Source organism: Tamandua tetradactyla, chromosome 9 (assembly GCF_023851605.1).
Source record: "Tamandua tetradactyla isolate mTamTet1 chromosome 9, mTamTet1.pri, whole genome shotgun sequence".
Lineage (NCBI taxonomy): Eukaryota > Metazoa > Chordata > Mammalia > Pilosa > Myrmecophagidae > Tamandua > Tamandua tetradactyla.
Genome location: NC_135335.1, coordinates 50,963,209 through 50,985,171, shown reverse-complemented (window position 1 = coordinate 50,985,171; position 21,963 = coordinate 50,963,209). Strand labels below are relative to the sequence as shown.

At 51.6% G+C, this 21,963-nt stretch overlaps 1 protein-coding gene and 1 long non-coding RNA gene across 2 annotated transcripts; one reads left to right on the top strand and one right to left on the bottom strand.

Annotated features, from left to right (window-relative positions):
• Window positions 1-600: 600 nt before the first annotated feature.
• Window positions 601-15,233, bottom strand: LOC143647131 (uncharacterized). The gene is made up of 3 exons (XR_013157868.1): window positions 15,139-15,233; window positions 5,484-6,083; window positions 601-1,912 (listed from the first exon to the last, which is right to left on the bottom strand). It is a non-coding gene; the product is annotated as an uncharacterized LOC143647131 (long non-coding RNA).
• Window positions 15,234-16,197: 964 nt separating this feature from the next.
• Window positions 16,198-20,722, top strand: IRX2 (iroquois homeobox 2). Its single transcript, XM_077116809.1, has 5 exons — window positions 16,198-16,468; window positions 17,513-17,915; window positions 18,103-18,807; window positions 19,481-19,551; window positions 20,176-20,722. The coding sequence occupies exons 1-4, from the start codon at window positions 16,220-16,222 to the stop codon at window positions 19,528-19,530; spliced, it is 1,407 nt and encodes a 468-aa protein (XP_076972924.1). The 5' UTR covers window positions 16,198-16,219; the 3' UTR covers window positions 19,531-19,551; window positions 20,176-20,722.
• The last annotated feature ends 1,241 nt before the right edge of the window (window positions 20,723-21,963 follow it).

Sequence of the window (21,963 nt, the reverse complement as noted above, 5' to 3'; positions counted from 1 at the left end):
ATCAGCACTGGGACCCCCGATATTTCATCTGGGAGAGTTGCTTCATCCAGGGCCAAACCCCAAGGGGCTCCTGCAGGAAAGAAGGAAGAACCTGGTCCTCCTTTACAAGACAATTTATCAGTTTGTATCAACGATTTAGGGAAACAGTTAAATGATTTAGAAAAGTTTTGATTTCAGTGCACTCAATAACTTCTGTAGTTTGGTTTGGAACATTTTGTTGTGCAGCCATGAAAGGAGGGGATGGCGTCCCTTTTCTGGACCTTGTGGGCTCGCCTGTCCCCACGGTGAATGCCCTGTGCAGTCCTGTGACTCTTGGGGAAACTGCCTGGCCATGAAGTATCTGCAGGGGCTACATATCCATACTTCCCCTGGCAAGGAGCACCTACAGGACAGGTGGGGGGTGCAAGGACAGGCTCAGTGAAGAGCTACAAGAAGCCAAAGGAAAAAGGTTCTCTTAAGAGAAAAGTGGAGGGTGGGCAATGGTGGCTTAGTGGCAGAGTTCTCACCTGCCATACAAGAGACCCGGTTCAATTCCCGGGGCCTTCCCATGCAAAAAAAAAAAAAAAAGAAAGAAAGGAAGAAATGTAATAGGATGCCTGATGTAACAGACCATAGAAAATCCATGCACTTTAAGTGTTTGGAAGCCACTGGCAAAGCCTGCATTCTCCTGAGTATATTTCTGTTGAGCTGCCTAAATATGCCAGTTCCCTGAAGCTTAAAAAAATAAGGGATCTTTTGTAGAGTTAAATATTACCAGAAAAATCAGTGTTTTTTGAAAGGAAGTAATGAAACCAATAGAAGAATTTCACATCCACAGCTGGCCCGAACAGTGGTCAAAGCTCTCTCTCAGGGTTGTCGGCTCTGTCTGTGTGGTCGCCATTGGCTCTGTGTAGACGCCGTGGGCTCTGTGTAGACGAGGCAGGGCTCAGATGTGAACATGGTGTGGGCAGCATGTTGGCACCAGCTCTCAGTCTTCGTGCTGTTCATCAAGATGGTATCTGAATTCAGTTCTCAATGTGGAGACAAACTGACCACCAAAATTACCTGTCAATAAGAGGGTATTTAAATAGTCTTTCTATAAAAACAGCATATAATGGTTACATAACAGATAAAATATAGACTTTCTATAAAGAAAGTTGAATTTAAATTGAGATATAGGTATGTAAGTAAGATGTACTGGTTATATGTCAATGAAAAAATGGACCCTTTAAAATTATTAAATTTTTATTGGGGTAAAAAAGTTAAATAAACACTTGCCACACAACCCAACAAGGTAAATACAACCTACTCAATGAAAACATATCTCTACACAGACTCCCAAGCCAATGATCAAAGCAACATTTTTTTCAAAATAGCCTTAAAAGTGGAAAAAATACAAATCCACCAACAAGCATATCAACTGGTGAATGAATGAATAAAATGTGGTACATCCATACCGTACCACTGAATACTCATAAACAGTAAAATGATTGAACTGCTGATTCATTTTCCAGTATATTTATCTCAAAAACATCAGATTCAGTGAAAGGAGTAAAAAAAAAACACCTAGAAAGACAACATACTACACGATCCCATTTATATGAAATCCTAGGAAATGCAAAAATGAAGTGAGAGAATAGCAGCGGCTGCCTGGGGTAAGCAGGGTTGATTTCAAAGGGTCACGAGGGCACTTTCTGGAGGAAAGTGTTCTAAAACCATGCAGTGGGATGGTTGCATAACTATATGTATTTATCATCAAAACTCTTCAAACTGTACACTTAAAATGGATGAATTCAATTGTATGTAAATAATCTCTCAAAAAAGCTATAAAATACTACACTGCAATACCTTTTCAGACATATCACATTAGGGCATTTCCAAAATTCTTAAAACAGAACCTGTTGGTTAGGCTGTGAAGAAACATGTCTGGAATCTAGAACAAAACAGAGAGATTTGGCAATTCCTAGTAAATTGCCCACGCACTCACCCTGTGACCCAGTAATCTCACACCTGAGGATGTGTCCTGAAGCTCTGCCTTCTCAGCTGCACAGCACACATGCCCCGGACCAGAGTTCATGAGAGCAGGAGAGGAGAAGCTGCACAAATGTCCTTCAGTCATAATCTGGGGGACCGGGCAACTGCGCGTCCTTAAAGTGAGTGCGGATGTGCCTTTGAGGAAAAAATGAGGCAGATCTCTTTGAACTAACTTGGAGTAATCTCCATGATTTTTTATTAAGGGTGAAAGCAAGGAGTAGAGCAGGTTAGATGACAGGCCACTTTTATCTAAGAAAGGAAAGAATTTACTTGTTTTTATGAATGCATGCATCTCTTTTAAAATGGACAGAGGGTGGGGAGAAACAGGACTGAAGGAAAGGAAAAGGCCCAAGAGTTTTCTGAGTATACTGCTTCTAACTTTCAAAATACAAAAATTATTTTGCAAAAATGTAATTGAATCATAAAGGGAGAAAGCACTGAAATTGAACCTAGAAATAGATGTGTGTGTATAAAGTTGAAAACAGATAAAATAAGTTAAGTAACTTGAAAGGATTGTTTTGACTGTACATCCTGAGCGGGATATTTTGTAAGAGCAAAAAAGAAAGGCAAATACACTTTTTAAAAAAGCTACACTCAGTGAGTATCTGGTAGTAATGTTATAATAAATTTGAAACTTTCATATATATACTTTAAGTTAAAGCAAGTAAGTAAATACATTAATGCTGGTAGTGAAAGGATTGTCAGTATTTGAGAAGAGATACAAATAAGATATTCCAGTGCTGCGTTTGAATCAGAGCAGAACGAGTGTCTTTACCCTTTTGAATGTACTTCCCAGCCCCGTGTGCACAAAGTGAGGAGAACCAACGTCCCCTAAGGAACGCAAGCACACCTGGCATTTTACCTAAATCGAGTCAAACCTTAGGTCTAAGTGAAGGTTTATAGGAAATAAGGGGAAAGAGGAACAAGTTCAGCAGAGCCACGAGGAGACAATCAGCCCTATTCAGAACGGGGGCCCCCACCAGACGCAGGGTGCCTCTTGGAAAGCCAGTGCGTAAAGAAAAACTGATGTAGCAATATTTGAAGATTCCCTTCCACTGTGACATGATCATTTTTAAACATGCTTCATTTTTTCTTACAGAAAAAAATGTGCATTTTCATTTGCTGGGCACAGTGTCTCCATGTGTGCAGTGGGTAATTTCTGTTCATGGCACTGGGGGTGGCAGCCCCTGTGGGCTGGCATCTTGGCTGGGGGGAGCCAATGCAAGGTCCTGACCCTTCTTTATCCTCGGGACATCTTGTAGGTCGTGGTGCAGCGACAAGCTCTCGGGGCGAGGGAATGGTCCCCTCCCCAGGACAAAGAACAGGAGTGTTTCCACTTACTACAAAACTGCTAACTCCCAGCGCAGTGCTCCTCTGCTCTAAGGCAGCCCAGAGTGCAGGAAAAGCAGCCCTTTGGTCTGGGAGTCTGGGGCCCCTACGCAGACCGAGAGGAAACTCTCACTGCTGCTTTTGCCATGAGTTAGAAAGTCCTTTGTTCTCTGACCCAGGAGTCTCGTGTCTTTTGTCGGCAGCTATGAAACTGTAGCCAGCTAAGTGTTTCCTGGTAGATAAGGGGACATCCCAGACACCATACAGTTCTATCCGTATTGTTCAGATATTTCACCATGGTTTTTTGTCTGCTGGATATGTCAGTTTCAGATGGAGGTATGTTAAAATTACTCACTGTGATGTTAAAATACAATTTTGTATCTTTTTGCTGTCTATTGTTGACCTATAGTTACATGTTTATAAACCCATCATTCCTGTATATTCTTGGTATATTTTTCATATTTACTCTATTATTTTCATTGCAATTTTATTTTTAGGCATTAACAGTACTGCACTGATTTAGTTTGGTTAGAAATTCTTGGTATGTCTTTTCCACTCCTTCGCATATTAAGATTTGTTATATGTTATTAGATTTTATATATCCTTTTCATCTTTCTATAGCTTTTGTTCATTTCATTGAGTTTTTTTATTTTTTATTTATTTGTTCATTTCATTGAATTTTCTTTATTCTTTCACTGATTCCTCCTGACTTTGTAGTAAAAGATCCTGTATATATTGTTTTACTGGTTAACCTAAAGTGTTTGTCTTGCTAATTAATTTTTTTGTAATCTGTGATGAAGTCTACAATTAATTAACCCCTTTATCTTCTTGTAGAGCAGAACAAGTCCTGTGAAAGGTTTTCTGTCCCCTCTGAATCTCACTCACTTCATCCTTGCTACCCAGTATTTTATTTCCACTATATTTTAAACCACCCAAGTTAATTCTTTTTTTTTAAGTACCAGCTTTGTTGAAGTACAGTTCACCCTCTAGTTTTTCTCTTCTATGTCACTAATTACATTTAATGTATTTTATCAATGTCTTTAATTGATATTAGTTTGTTTAATATTGCTTCTTGTAACCCAGCCCTCCTTCTCACAACCCAGGGTGAATTTTTCCCCTAGTTAACTAATATCCTTTATAGGTCTTTTAGTGATGCACAGTTCATAATTTTAGACATTGCAAATCTGAATACATCACTTTTTCTTTCCTCTTTGAACATGTAGTTGGGTATAAAATTCTAAGACTGAAAAGTCTCCCGGCTATTTTGAAAATACTACTCCTTTGTCATATCATTTGCCTGTTTGATAAGGAAAATTCTGTGAATGTGTATATCCTTGCCTCAGATATGAGTGCTTGTCTTAATTTGGAAATTGACATACAAAAGTTGACCCTAGATATCTTTCTCAGAACGTCACATAAAGCTCTAGAAAAGTCAGATATTTTAAAAGACGGCAAATATAATCCTTCTCATCCCATTATAGTGTAAACAGAGTTCATCATTTTTAGTAAGTAAATATTTTTAAAATGAGCAAATTAGCTAATTTGTAAAATTTAATTAGCTAAATGTAAAACCACCAAAAACTGTCACTTCTCTCAAATTAGTATTTAGAATTTTATTTATATCATTACAAATCTTTCTGTGCACAATAACAGCATTTTAAAAACCTACCAAATTTTTGGAATTATGCTAGGTGATGATTTTTATCCATGTCTTATGTTACATATCTTTTCTGCTAGGTCTTCCTTAAAATGAGAGGAAGATGAAGGGATGTTCCTCTTTGAATTCCCACACGTCACTAACTTCTACATTTGCACCAAGGTTCCCCTCAACACCGACCCTGCCAGGGCTCTGGATGGCCCCTGGGGTGGCCTCTCAGGCAGGGTGAGGGTTCCACCTGCCACCTCCCCTTGGGTTCACGGCACGGGTGTCCACGTTCCCAGACCGACCGCCTCTTCAGGCCTCGTGCTGTGTTTACCCTTGAAGGGATCTGAAAACCCAAGTCTGCAGCATTAAATTCTTGTTGATCATTTACTCACTGAAATCACATGCCTGTTAGTCACTGTGGCTAAACTCTATGGGAAGACACATAGCTATAAATGTGGCATTGCCAGCCACTCGTTAGTGCATCGTTGTGACTTACCCAAAACATCCTGGTGCTCCAGGCTCAGGGCCTTGGTGCCCGCGGTGGGAAAGAGGCGCACGCTCATCTCACTGCACTGGGAACCCTGGATAGTGGGAGCTGAGACATCCAGCAGGAAGGAGGAGGCCAGGCTTTCCAGGTCTCTGGACAGCAAGGGCACATGGGAATGGTGGGAACACTCCCAAGGGAGCAGATGACAGCATGCAAAGAAGCAATCAAGCCAGAACCCCAGGCTGCTCCTGATAGTTATGGGGAGTGAACACAGTGTTGAATGGACTTGAGTCCAGGCAGCATTGGGATATGAGAAAGGGCCATCATCCCGAGCTAGGGTCTGAATTTATGGTGTGCGTAGAGCCCCAGTCCCAAAGTTTCTCCCTGTTTCATCAGCAGCAAACCCTGCGCTTAAAAAAATAAAATAAAATAAACTGGAGCTCATTTATACTCAAGTGTAAATGACTGCTAAAAGTTTCAGTGTTACCTCTCCAAGAGGTGTCTGCATTTCAACAAATACCAAGGTCGTGAAGTGAAGCTCTGAAGTGCACTTTCAGACTTCAGCTGGCAATTGGGGAGTGTATATCGAAGGAACCCAGGAGGAAGATTCTAACAAGAGGAAATCCAAATGAGAGATTCAAAGACCTGTAATTTTGGGCAATTAAAACCATTTTAAGGATATCCTTGTTTTAAAAACACACTTTTTCTTTATATAATTAAAAGACATTGAGAAGTCAGTGCAGTTGCTCAGAGAAAATTTAAAAGGGACCTGGAGTAAATCGCAAACAACTGCATCGTATCACCTCCCCACGGTGGCGCCGGCTGTGGGCTCAGGGCCTGCCTCTTCCAAGAAAAAACCCACACACGCTAACACACACATACACACGCTAACACAGGTTAGTACACATGCTAGCACACGTACACACATTAACACATATACACACGCTAACACAGGCTAACATACACGTTAACACACATACACGCATTAATACACATACACATGTCAACACACATACACATGCTAACACACATACACACGCTAACATGCACATACACATGCGTACACACACACACACTACCACACACATACACACGCATACACAGATATGCACTGCTGTGGTTCCGGCATGCCTATTTTTCACTCAAAATCTATTGATTTTGCTTTAATTGAAACACATGTTTGAGTATGTTCATTTGTCTCAAAGTTGTTACTCTCTTGACCCAAAAATGTACCTGAGATTCTCCTCAGGTGTGCCGTCTCTGCTGCACCAGTGTTCGGGTCAGCCTGCGTGTGTCTGTGTGCACATGCGTGAGCAGGGGTGGGGTGGTACAAGGGCATGGACCCCTGTGGGTGTGTGCATACGTGTTAGTGTGGGAGTGGCAGTCTGTGCACACGTGTGAGTGCTTGTGAGTGTGCGAGATTGTATGTCCACACACACGTAAGGGCAGGCAGTGCATGTGGGGGAACTCTGAGTGCTTGTGTATGTGTGCAAGTGTGTTTGTACATATGTGTGTGCACATGTATAAGTGAGCACACTGATGTATATGGGTTGGGTAGTTGTGCATTTGTGTAGGGAGATGGTGTATGAATAAGCTTGCTTACATGTACAAAATCTTTGCTAGGTGTGTTAGTTAGATTCAGTTGTCAACTTGGCCAGGTGAGCATACCTAGTCTTGTTGCTGCAGACATAAGCCAATGGTATGTGAACCTCATCTGTTGCCAAATACATCTGCAGTCAGCTAGGAGGCGTGTCTGCTGCAATGAGTGATGTTTGACTTAATTGGCTGGTGCTTAAATGAGAGATTGCAACGTAGCACTGCTAAGCAGCTCAGCATTCCTCATCTCAGCACTAGCAGCTCAGCCCAGACCTTTGGAAATACAGAAAGAAGTCACCCCGGGGAAAGCTGTTGGAACCGAGGGGCCTGGAGAGAAGACCAGCAGAGATCATCCTGTGCCTTCCACGTAAGAAAGAACCTCAGTGGAAAGTTAGCTGCCTTTCCTCTGAAGAACCAACAAAATAAATCCCCTTTCATTAAAAGCGAGTCCGTTTCTGGTGTGTTGCATTCCAGCAGCTAGCAAACTAGAACACTAGGCTAGAATTTACCTTTTTTTTTTTTTGCACGGGCAGGCACTAGGAACCGAACCCAGGTCTCTGGAATGGCAGGCGAGAACTCTGCCTGCTGAGCCACCTTGGCTTGCTGTCGAATTTACTTTTTAAAAAAACTTTTGTGGTAACTTGCACATATATAAAACTTCCCATTTTAAAGTGGACAATTTGGTGACAGTAATGACATTCAGCATCGTGTGACCATCACTGTCTATTTCAAGAGCATTTTCCTCCTCCAAATGGAAACGCTGCCCCTGTTAGGCAATAACTCCCTGTCCCCCGGCCCCAATCCCTGGTGACCTCTAATATGTTCTCTGTCTCTAAGGAGTTAGCTATTCTAAGTGGAATCCTATGATATTTACCTTTTTGTGTCTGGTTCTTTCACTCAGTGTCATGTTTTTGAGGTTCATCCATGCTGTCATATGTAGCAGAACTTCATCTCCTTTTATGGCTGAATACTATTCCATTGTATATAGTATAAACCAGGGTTCTCCAGAGAAACAGAAGCAAGGGGAATTACACGTGTGTGTGTATGAACATATGTGCAAAGATGTATATTTGTGTATGTAGTAAGAGATTTCTTATGAGGAATTGGCTCCTAGTGTCCAAAGGCTTTGGGTAGATTTGTACAGACCCAGCTGCCCTGCCAGACACTGCCCAGTCTCAGCCCTCGGAAGGGCCAGTGAGCTCGGCAAAGTGCAGGAGGGACAGCTGGGAACCACCTCTCACCTGAGCAGGGGTGTGGCCCTCCAGTCTGGGAGGAGACACAGGGTGCCCCGGACTGCCCTTCCAGGAGGCCAGCCTTACTTTGGATGACGTAGCAAAGACGGGCGCACAAGTGGCAATCAATTTAAAGATCTAAACAACAGAGTCAAGACATCTTTCTCTCCTTTTTATTTTTTTGAAGGGGGAGAGGAAGAAGGGAAAGAGGAAAACAGTAAGAGAGAGATGAAGAATGAAAATTTTAAAAAAAGCATTCCTTTTTAAAGAAAGTACTCTCAAATTAGTGCAGTTTAGTTCTGTGCTATGGCACTTATTTTTAAGAGTAATACTTACCTTAATTCTAATTTTCATGCCATAAACCATAACATACAATGAGAAAACAAAATAACAAAATCACAGGCACTCATCTCTCCAAGCTAACAAGCATCCACCTTTTGGTGCATTGACTTCACATATATTTTTCAGAAATAAAACATTACTAATAGAGCTGAGTACTGCTGACCACCCCCTATGCTCCACCCCCTCCCATGGGCCATTTGCTCATTGGTCTGCTTGAAGCTTCTGTTAGTTTCCCTGCTACCACTTTGATCACAAATGCCAGAGAACATCATTTTGTTTTTATGATGCCACCAGCAGCAGCTTCCTTGTGTCTCCTTTTCTCATTTCCCTCCCCACTGTCCACTGTCAGGCTTTACTCCTGTAGGCACTGCTGAGAGTCATTCTGTGAGCCTGCCTCACCTCTGTCCAGCCCTCTAGCTGCCTTCTAGCTGCCCTGGTCTTGTGCTTTGCAATCACTGCTTCCAGAGCTGGCCCTGCCCAGGTGCCCGGTACCAGGTGACATTTTCTCTGCAGTGGACAATGAGGCACGAATTGCCAGGCAAGAGGGGCTCACTCTTTGGGGCGTTATCAAATGGTTCCCTAAGTAAACTCACTCAGGTACCCCTGGGCCTCGTTGGGCATCATCAAATGGTTTGAAGGGACATCTTGCCATCCTTTCCTGTGCATCTTAGATGCTGGTTTCCAGCTGTGTGTACTCCAGAAGAGGCCATGTTCTTTTAATCTGTTCCTTTGTGGGTTGACCTATTGCGGGTGGGACCATTTTGATCAGGCTGTTTCAATTGAGATGTGACCCACCCCATTCAAGGTAGGTCTTAATCCTTCACTGGAGTCCTTTATGAGGATGAAAGACTCAGAGAGAAACACCCAGATAAGTGTGAAGAGAGCTGGGATGAAAGCCCCGGAGGGGCTAAGAGAGGCCCATAGAGGAGGCCGCTGGGACCACAGCTGAAGGCAGTGACAGCTGGAGCAAAGGGCCAGCACATGTGACCATGCACCTTCCCAAGTGACAGAGGTGGCCTGGATGCCAACAGCTTGTCTTCAGAGTGCAGGTATGGTCCTGTCCATGCCTTGGTCATCTGCATGGCCTAAGAACTGTAAATTGTAAGTTAATGAATCCCCATTGTAAGAGCAGACCCATTTCTGGTGTGCTGCAGTCTGGCAGCCTCAGGAAACACAAACACCCCCTCAGCAGTGACTGAGCCCCTCTGCTCTTCTACAGCTCTCCTGTGTGGACTGTCCATTCCTATCCCTGAATCCTTTCCCCTGGGAGGCTCATCTTCACCAGCTGATATCCGCAGTTCTTCATGTGTGCTGCTTATCAATTCCTGATCGTTTATATGGACTGCACATATCTCCTCCCAGCATCAGTTTATTTTTTGCCTAACTGAACTTGTTTACTTTTAATACATTCAAATGAACCAATTGTTTTCTTTCTGTACCCTCTGCCTTATTACTATTATTACTTTTAACTTCTCCTCTGCTCTTAGCAGCGTGACAGTGGGGGAGAATTTGGAAAGGGGAATGTGTTGGGGAGAGGCAGGCCCATTCGCTGCCAGTGGATGTTTGGGCTCCTTTTTCAGAGAGTAAAGATAGAATTAAGTTATCAAAGGATATCAAACATCACCCCAGACTAAGGCACTTGTCTGGAACAGGAATTGTAAAATGACTCAAAAAAAAAAAAAACAAAAAAAACACCCTTCCTTCTCCTGCAAAGTTTTTCTTGCAAGTCAGTGTAGTCTGGCCTGCTCGCGGTCCAGGCCCCCCACCCCCGGGCCCTTCAGAGCCACGGAGGGAGCGCGATGCCTGCGGTACCGGCTCAGCCCCGACGGGGACTCTGGGCTTAAAGTGTGCGGGGGACACAATGCAACCGCTGCCGAGAGAGGGGCGGCACGAGCTCACTTCTTTCAAAGTGTCTTGCTGAAACAAACGAGCAACAAAAGAATCCTGACAACTCACCCTCTGTTTCCACTTGCCCAGAACAGTTCAGGGGTCTCCTGGAATCGCACGTGCATCTGTGTTTATGCGCGGGGGTCTGGGCCTGCTTGGATGGATGTGAAAAGGTGAAACAGCTGAAGGGTTTCCAGCACCGAGCCTTCGAAAACCTGCATGGTGAAGAGCTAAAGCGGCTGGGTCCTCGCCGCTCCCGACGCGGGTCTCCGTTTTTAACTCCGAGCCCTTAAAACAACTGGGGCCTGCCCAATTGCATGAACTCTCCTCCCTTGCTTCCACTTCGGGCTCCAAAAGCTCCCGGGGCTGGGCTCCCTCCCAGGCGTGGGCCGGGATGCTGGGCGCAGGCTGTCCCAGCGCGCGGGGGAGCGGCCACTGCCAGCGGTGCCGCCCAGGTCTGCAGGTGAGATCAGGAGGGGCTGCTGGGCAGGTCAGGCCTGGATGAGGAGGGGGTAAGCCGGGAGAGGGGCGGGACCGGGAAGGGGGCAAAAGGCCGAAGGAACCCGGAAAGCAGGGAGAGGACAAGAAGGAGGGGGAGTAAGTCTGAGCGATGCTGGGAAAGGGAGAGATGAGAGTTCTCCCAACCTTCACTGGACAGAAACTTCAGGAAGCACCTCGGAGGCTCCGGCATTTGCGAAGATGATGGGAATTTTGCTTCCCCCAAAGGAAACCTTGTAGCGACACGATAGCCAGTAGAAGACCTCGTAGGGTCGCTGACCAAGCGGCAATATAACTACAACCTGGAGACTCAGTAGCTTTTCTCAGGATGTTAAAGAGCGCGCGTCTGCCCCGGAATCCAGGCGCCTGGGACCCCAGGAGGGCCGGCCTTCCAGCCTCCAGGTCGGCACCCGGCTCCGGCCCCCTCGGCTCGGCCCACGGCGCCCCAGGACAGCGCTGCTCGGCTGGAAGACCTCAGGAGGACTCCCAAGTTTCAGATCAGGAAAGGAGGGGCCGGGGGCCAGCCTCCGCCTTTACAAATTCTCCTCCGCGCCGGTTTTCACCGGATAAGTTGACGCCCCAGAAACGTGCGTGTGAACCTTTATGCGCCCTTGCATGTGAAATCCAATCAAGCGTGTTCACAGCACACTGAGGACAGGAGGTGAGGCCTAAAAGATACTTAGGTTTCACGTTGACTTGGATTTTATACAGTGTCTTCTGACGTAGTTCAGTTCTCAGAAAGGAGAGAAAGAAGGAAGGAGGAAAGAAGAGCACTTGGAAACCCCCTTCGCGGTTCCGCCTTTCCTGTTCCCCCGTCACTCCCTCCCCAAGCACACCAGGGAGGCTTGGAACCGAGAAGGCTGGTTTATTTTGAGTGTAATAAGAAAATAATTTACATGTTAAGGATAATTTCATTAAAGACAATCTATGCAAAATGTACATGCTTAATCTTATAGCAAAAATAAAAACTATACGTTCCAAAATGGTAGCTGTTTTTCCACCAAACTCTTGAAAACTGTGGGAAAGTCTGAAGTAACAGAACCAAACGAGAGCAACCGGTCGTGTGCAGCCTAATTTTTACAGAAATGCCCTGACGTTATTTACTTTCTCCTAGCACTGCACCGGCGTGGGAGGAGGTGGATCGCTGGAGGAGCAGGGCTGTCCGCCGCCCGTCGGTGGCGCGCGGGGACAGCAGCGGGGCCACAGCGTGGGGCCAGGCCGGAGCTGCGGGCCACAGCGCCCTCTCGCCGCCCGCCCGCACGACGTCGGTCCGCGGCGCCTGACCCGCCTGCCCCGGAGAGGCCTAGGCCGCGGCCGCGGGTGGGAGCGCCTCGGCGCCCGGGCAGCCAGCCTGGCCCCGGAGGGTGCCCCGAATCCGAGCCCGCGTGCTGGCATGTCTCGGCGGCGGGCAGCGCAGGACACCCAGCTCGCTGAAGGGCGCGCGTCCATGCTGGCCTGTTACAGCGCATCCGCCACGGTGTTGACAAGAAACCCAAACATGACCGTGCTAACTGGCTTTTGAATTGTACACGTTGGGCGGGAGAAGGGAATGGGCGGCGGGACCCACAGGGAACCTGAAACCACAGCTTGCCCGGGTAATTGTCACAAGTGATCAAAGCCGTTTAAAATTCACTTTTTCCTGTCCATTCTCTTCCACTGCGGCGCGGACGGCAACCGGACAGCCGCCGGGGGCAGCGGGGCTCCCTGCTGCGACCGACTCCGCACCTGCGACCCACACCCCCGGGCCGCTCCCGGCGCTCCCAATGCGCCGCGGTGACCCGAGCCCAGGTGAGCGCTCGGAAAGGACCCCCGGTACGGCACGGGCCTCGCGCGGAGCCCACGCGGCGCGGCTGCACCCTGGCAGCGGGCTCCCTTAACCATTGAGATTTTAAGGAGCCAAAGCCAACTTTAACCTAAGAAGAGGAAAAGCGACTTTAAAAACTGAGGGAGCTGTAAAGCGAAATGGAGTTTATATAGTTCAGTAACAACGCGGAGCGTAAGTTTTAGTCTCTGCGTAGGCATGTTAATTTGCTACAGTCACTACTAATAAAAACGGCGTGTAGTACGATTCGACTGTTTAATAGTGCAAGGTAGACGGTTTTTACTAGTAACAGGCAGCAGTATGGAAAATTTAGATTTCAGTGGAGGAGCATAATTAGTGGGTGAAAAATACACGCGATGAGGGAAGAGACCGTCTTCATAATTCGCAGCCCCGAGCTACCGAGCCCCGCATGGCGACTGTTTCTCGGGATGGTCCTGGGCAATGGGAACATGCGACCCTCCAAAGCCACGTGGGCTTGTCTGTTATATATTTAATTGATGTCAAAATCCAGTGTATCTAGAGCATACGCTCCCGCTCCGAGCTGGGCATGTTTTGTAATAACTGTTTTCTCTTCTGCCTCTGGCTGAGATCAGGGGGGAGGGGGAGGGGGGAGGGAGGGGGCGGAGAGGTGGCGGGACGAGCACTCAATGCAAATGAAACCACAGCAGGAACTGGTCTTTAGAAATGGAAATACTGGAGGCCACTCACCCCTGGTGGTGAAAAAAAAAAAAAAAAGCCCCTATTTTTTCACTTAAATTAAATCTGATTGGAAGCGTCCCGAAATGCTGCAACCTGATCCGCCACTGTCTGTGTGTGCGCGCCTAGCGCGCGGCTCCTGTACGGTTACTTCCTGGCAGAATTCCCTCCATGGAAGAGCTCCCGTCAGGGCATGCTCCGTGGGCCACTAGGGCCTCTCTCTTTCCTTCTCTCTCTCCTGTACTAACTGATTGAAAATATCTGTTCTAAACTGAACTAAGAAGTCCCACGTGGGATCCCAGCATTTGCTGAAACGTCCTGCAGGGCCTTTTCAGAGACCCCGTGTGAGGCCAGCGGTGCTCTGGTGGAGGGGAGCCTGCATGGGGGGGAAGGAATGTCTGCCCGTTGAGGGGGACTAAGGGTGCATGTGCGTGTGTAGTGGGGGGATAGTATATGGCCTGATGGGAGAGGGATGTGTGTGTGTGTGGGGGGTGTAGTCTATGGAAGGATTGGGGGGGGCGGCGAGGGGAGCAGCGGTGGGTTGCGAAGTTTAGGGTGGGATGACTGGCAGACAGGGGGCGAGAGGTTCGTTGCTGCTGTTGGGAGGCTGATGGAACCTGCCGGCATCGCGCCTTCCTGGAGCGTCACCCCTGCCGCGTGGAGGTGGCCCCTTCCCTAGCAGGACTCGGCGCTTCACCGCTGGCTCTCTCGGACCGGGGAAGACAAGCTCAGCACGACGGTACCGGGGGTGGGGAGGGGACGTGGGGAGGGGGGACGGTTCCTGGTGCGCCCCGCCCAGATCACCCGCCCCGGCTCTGCAGACGGGCAGCGGGACACGCACAGCGCCCGCACCGCTGGGACCCAAAAGCAACAAATACAGCCTCACTTAAAGCTGCAAGAGCGTGGAAGAGGAGGGGAAGGAGGAGAGGGGAGGAGAAAGGAGAGGGGAAAGGAGAGAGGGAGGGAGAAAGGAGGGAGGGAGGGAGGGAAGGGGGAGGGAGGGAGGGAGGGAAGGGGGAGGGAGGGAGGAAGGGGGAGGGAGAGGGGAGGGGAAAGGGAAGGAGGGGAGGGAGGAAGGGGGAGGGCAGGGGAGGCGAGCTTCAGCCCGGAGCTCCCGCCTCGCGGCTTGCCCGCCAGTCCAAGCTCCCCGCGGAGCTTTCCCGCTTCCAGGTCTCCACCCGAGACGGCCTCCAAGGATGAGGCACCTGTAGGGTAGCCAGCCTCGGCTCAGCCCGCACACGTCAAAACCTATGCGGACACGCTGAACGCCCCGTAACGGTGACCCCTGGGGCCTGGGCGCCAGGCGCCCTCTTGCGCCAGCCCAGGGGGCAGGAGTGGGGTGGAAGGAAGATGGGGAGGGGAAGTGCGGGGTCCCTGACCCGCGGCCCGTCGCAGTCTTCCGCCTCTGGGCCAGGCGAGGCGCCTCGGCGCCACAAGTTACCTGAGCTACCTGTGTTGCCTGCTGCGGCCGCGCCACCTGCCCGTCACCTTCTCCTGGGTTCGCGGAAAGCCAGGGGCGGTCTGTTGGGTGACAGTCATTCCCCGAGTGTTTTGTTCACACGGACGCAACAGAAAAATAAAAGACAATAACCTCTGGGAAGGGGGCGTCCTCCTGCACGAAGCCGTGGCGGCGGGTGAGACGTTCCCAGCAGCAAGGAGTCCTGCCGCGGACCCACTCGGGCAGAGGCTAACCTCAGGGCGCTGGCCGCAGTTCGCAGAGAAGGCGCCCAGGAAGCGCGTCGCGCGCAGACACGCTCGGCGGTGCGGGGCGGCCAGGCAGGCGACAGGGCGCGGAGCCACGCCGGGAGCCTCCGGGCCGCGAGGCAGACCAGGCCGAGAACGGCGGAGGTGGGAGCTGCGCACGCCGCCCCAAGGTGGACCGGGGCTGCGGGGCCGCCCTCCTGCCACCCCAGCTCCGCGGCTCCCGACCCGGGCGCTGCGGTCCAGCGCGCAGTCACCTGGGCCGGATGGAGGCGGGTGGCAGGGGCCTCGAGTCCCCCAAGTGGACCCGGCCCGGCGCCTGCGGGCCGCCTCTCCCCGGCCGGGGCGGGCTGAGCCACTGGCTGGGGAGCGGGGGAGTGGCCGCGGGGACAGCCTGGAGCAGGGGAGTGGCCGGGGCGAGGTGGGAGAGGAGGCGGGAGGTGGCTGGGAGACCGCGGGAGTTGGTGGGGGGAAGCTCGGGGGGCGCGCAGCTCTGCTGGGCCAGGCGACCGGGCCGCGCGCCGGAGCTGCACGAGCGGCGGCTGCGCCACAAAAGCAGCCGCGTCCCTCCCACCCTCCCGCCTCTCCTCCGCACCCCCCTACCCGGCCTCCCTCCCCCTCCCCCGGCTGCGTCCTGGTGGCTGGAGCAGGAGGAGCGGGCGGGGCCGGGAAGGGGGCGGGCGCACGAATATGCAGATGAGCGCGTGACGGACAGCTGCGCGTTCCAATGTCCCTCGGAAACTCGAGCGCTCCTTCCTCAACTCCTCACTCCCGACTCCAGACTCCCCCAAACCCCGACCGCCGGCCTGGCGCGCGGCTGCGCCCACCGGCTCTGCGCCGCCGCCGCCCCGCCGCTCCCTGGGCCCGCGCGGGCCGCCTGGGCTCGAGCGCACCCCGGCCGCCCGTGGATGGGGGGCGCCGCGCGCCCTGCCCGCTGTTTGGCGTGACGCGGGCCCGCGCCCCGCGCCACCATGTCCTACCCGCAGGGCTACCTGTACCAGGCGCCCGGCTCACTGGCGCTCTACTCGTGCCCCGCGTACGGCGCGTCGGCGCTGGCGGCCCCGCGCAGCGAGGAGCTCGCGCGCTCGGCGTCCGGTTCGGCCTTCAGCCCGTACCCCGGCTCGGCGGCCTTCACCGCGCAGGCGGCCACTGGTTTCGGCGGTCCGCTGCAGTACTCGGCCGACGCCGCCGCTGCCGCCGCCGGCTTCCCGTCCTACATGGTAACCGCGGGCGGGCGGGGGGGCGCGGGAGGCAGCGCGGCCGGCCGGGAACGCCTGAGCCCGCGCTCAGCGCCGCTGCCCTTCGGCTTCGGGCCGTTGCGCCCAAAGAGCCGGGAAAGCGCCACTCGGCCGGGCTGGGGGCGGCCCTGCGTTGTCGCCGTGGTTCCCGCGCTGCAGCCGGGAGAGGCGTCCTCCGGGACGGCGGCGGGCCGTTAAAATGATTTTCCGGGCTTGGGGGTCAGCGCGGCACCCAGCTTCAAGGAGGGTGCGGAGCGACTCCCGGGCTCAGCAGCTATTTTTACCGCAGGCCTGACTTTCCTGAAGCGTGTTCGCGGGCGTGTCGCCTGCTCAGCGACCCCGAGGTCCCTCGCCTCGAGGTCGGCGCCGGCCCGGGCAGGGGCGAAGGCTATTAGTGCGATTGAGGCCATTCGGGGCGCTGCCGCCGCTGCCCGCCCGCGGTGGGATTCCAGGGCCACCGCTCAGGAGCTGGGGCCTGGGCGAAGCTGCCACTGTCTAGAATTTAAACGTTAAAGACGGAATTAAAATGCTGAGTATCGCGCATTTGAAGAACTGGAAGCTGTGCCGGGCTTCGGACCTGCAAATTGGATTTGCGGAGTTTAGAGCCCTGAACAGCAGCGCTGGGGTTTGGGGGTGGCTTTTTACCCATATAAGGGCGGGTCAGGGGGCGTCGGGAGCAGCAGCACTTGAAGCAGCCACGGAAATTTAGATATCAGGAAACTACCTGTAGGCCCGAGTGGGCGCGCGTGTACTTATGCACGCGCGGCTTAGGGATATGCGGGGGGAGGAGGGGGAATGCTATGTTATTTTATGAAAATGAAATGGGCCAGAAATTCAAGAATGCAATTAAAGCACTTACCCCACGGACAGCTGGCCCTCAATTAGCCGCGGCGTTCGTCGGGCTGCGGGCAGAGGTGCTCGGGCACCTGCGTGCCGGCGTGGTGAAGGCGGCGGCGGGCGGGCGTGAGGTGGCCTCGGGATCCGGGCTGGCCCGGGCACCGCTCACCAAACTGTTGTTGCTTCCAGGGTGCGCCCTACGACGCGCACACAACCGGCGTGACGGGCGCCCTCAGCTACCACCCGTACGGCAGCGCGGCCTACCCGTACCAGCTCAACGACCCCGCGTACCGCAAGAACGCCACACGGGACGCCACGGCCACGCTGAAGGCCTGGCTGCAGGAGCACCGCAAGAACCCCTACCCCACCAAGGGCGAGAAGATCATGCTGGCCATCATCACCAAGATGACACTCACGCAGGTCTCCACCTGGTTCGCCAATGCCCGCCGCCGCCTCAAGAAGGAGAACAAGATGACGTGGGCGCCGCGGAACAAAAGCGAAGACGAGGATGAGGACGAGAGCGACGCTGCGGCGGGGGGCAAGGAGGAGCGCCCCGACAAGGCGCGGGAGGAGACCTCCGCCGAGGACGAAGGTGAGCGGGCCGGCGGGGACGGCGACGCGCGGAGCGGAGCCCACCGCCTCTTCGGGGCGCTGCGCAGGGAGGGCGGGGTCACCCCAAAGCGTGGCTGGGTTGGGGGCGCAGGCAGTTGGCGCAGGACGGGCCCCTGGGGGCCCGCGTCGTCCCCGCGTGTCACCGACCGGTCCCGCGTCCCCCGCAGGGATCAGCCTGCACGTCGACTCGCTGACGGATCACTCGTGCTCGGCCGAGTCGGACGGGGAGAAGCTGCCTGGCCGCGCCGGAGACCCGCTGTGCGAGTCGGGCTCGGAGTGCAAGGACGGGTACGACGAGCTAGAGGACGGCGAGGACGGGGACCCAGGGGCCGAGCGGGACCCGGCGCCACCCAAGCCTGTGACCTCGTCGCCGCTGACCGGCGTGGAGGCGCCGCTGCTGAGCCCTCCGCCCGAGCCCGCGCCCCGCGGCGGCAAAGCGCCCCTGGGCAGCCGGACGTCGCCGGGCGCGCCGCCCCCCGCCGGCAAGCCCAAGCTGTGGTCGCTGGCCGAGATCGCCACGTCGGACCTCAAGCAGCCGAGCCTGGGCCCGAGCTGCGCGCCTCCCGGGCTGCCGGCGGCCGCGGCGCCCGCCTCGTCCGGGGCGCCGCCGGGAGGCTCGCCCTATGCCGCGGCGCCGCTGCTGGGCCGCCATCTCTACTACACGTCGCCCTTCTATGGCAGCTACACAAACTACGGGAACTTGAACGCGGCGCTACAGGGCCAGAGCCTCCTGCGCTACAACGCGGCGGCCGCCGGCCCCGGCGAGACCCCGCACGCGGCGCCCAAAGCCGGGAGCGACGCGGGCAAGACCGGCGCTCATCCGCTGGAGCCCCGTTACCGGCCCGCGGGCGGCGGTTACGAGCCCAAGAAAGGTAGGCCGCGGGGTCCCCGGGGCAGCGGGCGGCGCGATTCATGGGGCGGGAGGGAGCCAGGCTAGCGGAAGGAGGAAAGAGCGCGCCGGGGAGGGGGGGGGGTGCTGTCCTCCCAGGGTCGGGAGAGGGGGTGAGGCCGCAGCCGGCGAAGAGGGCCTGCGCCTCGTCTGTGTGCCAAGCTGGGATCCACCCCTGATATCCACCCTGATTTAGAATTATGACCGCGATTATTCCATCAGCACAACTGGCTGTTAGTTTAAACAAACGCAAACGGCCCCCAAATGCCACTGACAGCTTGTAGCCCTGATGACTGGGTTTAAGCTTCTGTGTGTTTTGTCGGTTAAATCGACTCTCGGCTGAATTCCTTGAGCTGGCAGGTAACAGCACCCGCCGGTTGGTCTCCGAGGCATTCCCCGCTCAGGACTGTAAATGCCAGCCCTCTCCCTTCCACTCGCCTCCTCCGGGTGGCCTCTGGGCCTCCTGGGGTGTGAGCCCAGGGCACCTGCAAACGGAGTTCAAGGGGGAGAGAAGATGGAGCCGTGACACATGAGGGAATCTGTCGCCAGGCGGTGATGGATAAAGTCGGCTTTCCCAGGCTCTTCTCCTGGGGCCAGAGTGTGAGGGCCGGAGGCGCTCAGCGCGGGCTGCTGACTAACTGCCCCTCCCCTGACAGATGCCAGCGAGGGCCACGCCGGCGGCGGGGGCGTCCAGCCCTACCTCTAGGGGGGCGGTGCAGTCACGCAAGTAAGTGGACACCTTGGTGTGGACCGCGGGCCCCGGGAGCCTTCGGACTAAGGGTGCTGTGAACTCGCTTCCTGCAGCTCTTTCTCCTTGTCCCGGGTGGGAGGACAGAGCACTGCAGCATTTTTTTGATCTTTTTCAATTTTTTATGGGGCGAGGGAATCCGTCCTGTTTCATGGAATCCTTTTTCTCGCGAGTTAGGTTTTAAACGATCCCACCCCTGAACTGAAATTATGTATTCCGCTGCTGCTGTTGCTTTCTCTTGGAAAAAAAAATAACTGAGAGAAATCTGGGCACCCTATGTAATTTGGAACCATTTTTTTACTGGCTAGACACTCCATAGGCACCTGTTTTGATCAGTTAGGACTCCCGTGGGAGTCCGGTGTAGAGGACGCTGTCTGGTCTTTCCCCAGCCGGCCGGTGGGAGCAGACCGGTAGCCAGGACCCTACCCTGGGCCCGGCATCTCAAAAAATACGTGATTTTACCACTGGGCAAAATGATGAATCCCAGATCTTGAAGTTAGGAAAGAGGCAGCATCATTTCCGATGGACTCCTTTTGATAAAGGTGACGGTGGGGTGTGGAAAAGAAGGATTTGGGATGATTTGGTTTTTCCCTTGGTCCACAGGTAGGTGTCACAATTGCTTTGAAAAAAAGTCGGCAGGCCGTCATCCTCTCTTCCCAAGCTCATAAATATACAGATATCTATCTATCTATCGAGATATATAAAACAATCTCTAAATCCAGACCGTGTCGTGTGCCACTGGGAGAAGGAGGACTTCACAGAGGGCTGTCAACCCACAGACTCCGATGATTAGAACAGACTTTGGCTGGACATATGTGAATCTGTTGGCAATAGTTTAGCTTCCCTGATGTATGTGTGACTTTTGAAAACAACCTTTTTTTTTTTTCCTTCAGGATATCTTGAATTGGTCACTTCATTGCCACGGTATATATTCTATAGGTGTGCTAGGACTTACTGTAAAATTTATTTGTAAAAGATGTACACAGTAGAAATAATAAAATGTGATTGAAGAACTCAAGTACTTAAGAAGTGGAAACAAATTTGATATTTATTTTTATAATGATATAAAGCTTCTAGTAATTTATGCAAGTTGTATTGCAATGGAATCTAAACTTTTTTGTAAATAAATTCTGCCTGGTTTTTATTTGAACATTGCTGGTTATACAATCTCTGTTGGTTTAACAAGAGTTCTTTACTAATTTATATCTTAAATTGTAAATAAAAACAGACTAGTCTACAACAACATGGCATTCGGGGCTCATTTTTCCTAGAAGAGTGATTCCTGGGGTGGAGGGGGCAGAGGTGGTAACCTCCCCCCGCCCCCTTGCTGTGAGCTGACCTCAGGACTTTTTATGAAAATGTGTGAAATAATTTCTCCCTTCTCATTTTCATAAAAAAAAGGCAGATGGAAAAGATGCACAACAGAGAGATTCATAGGGTTCTAGATTATTTACACTGTAATATATTGCAAGGAAATTAAGCTTTTGTGCTCAGAACATGCATATTACTTGCTAGTTTAAATACAAGTCTCTGCAAAATAAAACGATCCAACACCCCTATGCATTGGGGCCAGGTCAATTTAATATTTATTTTTGATGCTGGCTTATTAGCCCTCATCATAAACTGAACTGTAAAATTGTGGTAACGGGACAAATGGAGGCTTACACCCTGCCGATAAATTCCTGATGGACATAATTGTGTTTTTTAAAGCCTGAATTACACAAATTGGCATCGATTATTAAAATTTATTGAACGATTGTTTAACTGTCCTCTTCATATAACTCACGTTAAACACGAGGGGGAAATCTGGAGGGAAAGCGGTCTTTTCTTTCCCGCAGCTCTTACTCTTCCCCTGGGGGAAAAGGAAAGTTTCAGCCACCTTAGCCCATGGCCTATCCATTGCTTACTCACTTTCTAATTATAGGACAAGTCTAAAAATATATAGTCAAGCAACGCATCCCCTTTGATTAGTATCATAAAGGCAGCAAGCCTGCCACTTTCATTTTCAGCAAAATTATATGGATATCCGTATAATTTCAGAAAAGAAATGAACAATCATTTATTTCCTCTCCAAAGATAAATTGAGTGAATATAACTTACGGTTATAAAACAAGAATAATAGCTTCTTAGATTGCCCTTTAATCAATCATACACTTATTTTTCAAGAGGCTCATCTATTTTATTCTGTGATTAATAATGTTGCAGCATGAGAGTGTTATTGGATCCCAGCAGGGGAAATCCTGGATGCTTTTAGCTGCTTTGGAATGGTCAGTTGGGGTTCATTATGGGCTGATATTGAACAATTTATAAAATCTTGTCTAAACATCTGCCAGCTCCGATAGGCTGATGTGTCTGAGGATGGGAAATTGCTGGGCCAGTTGATATTGACAA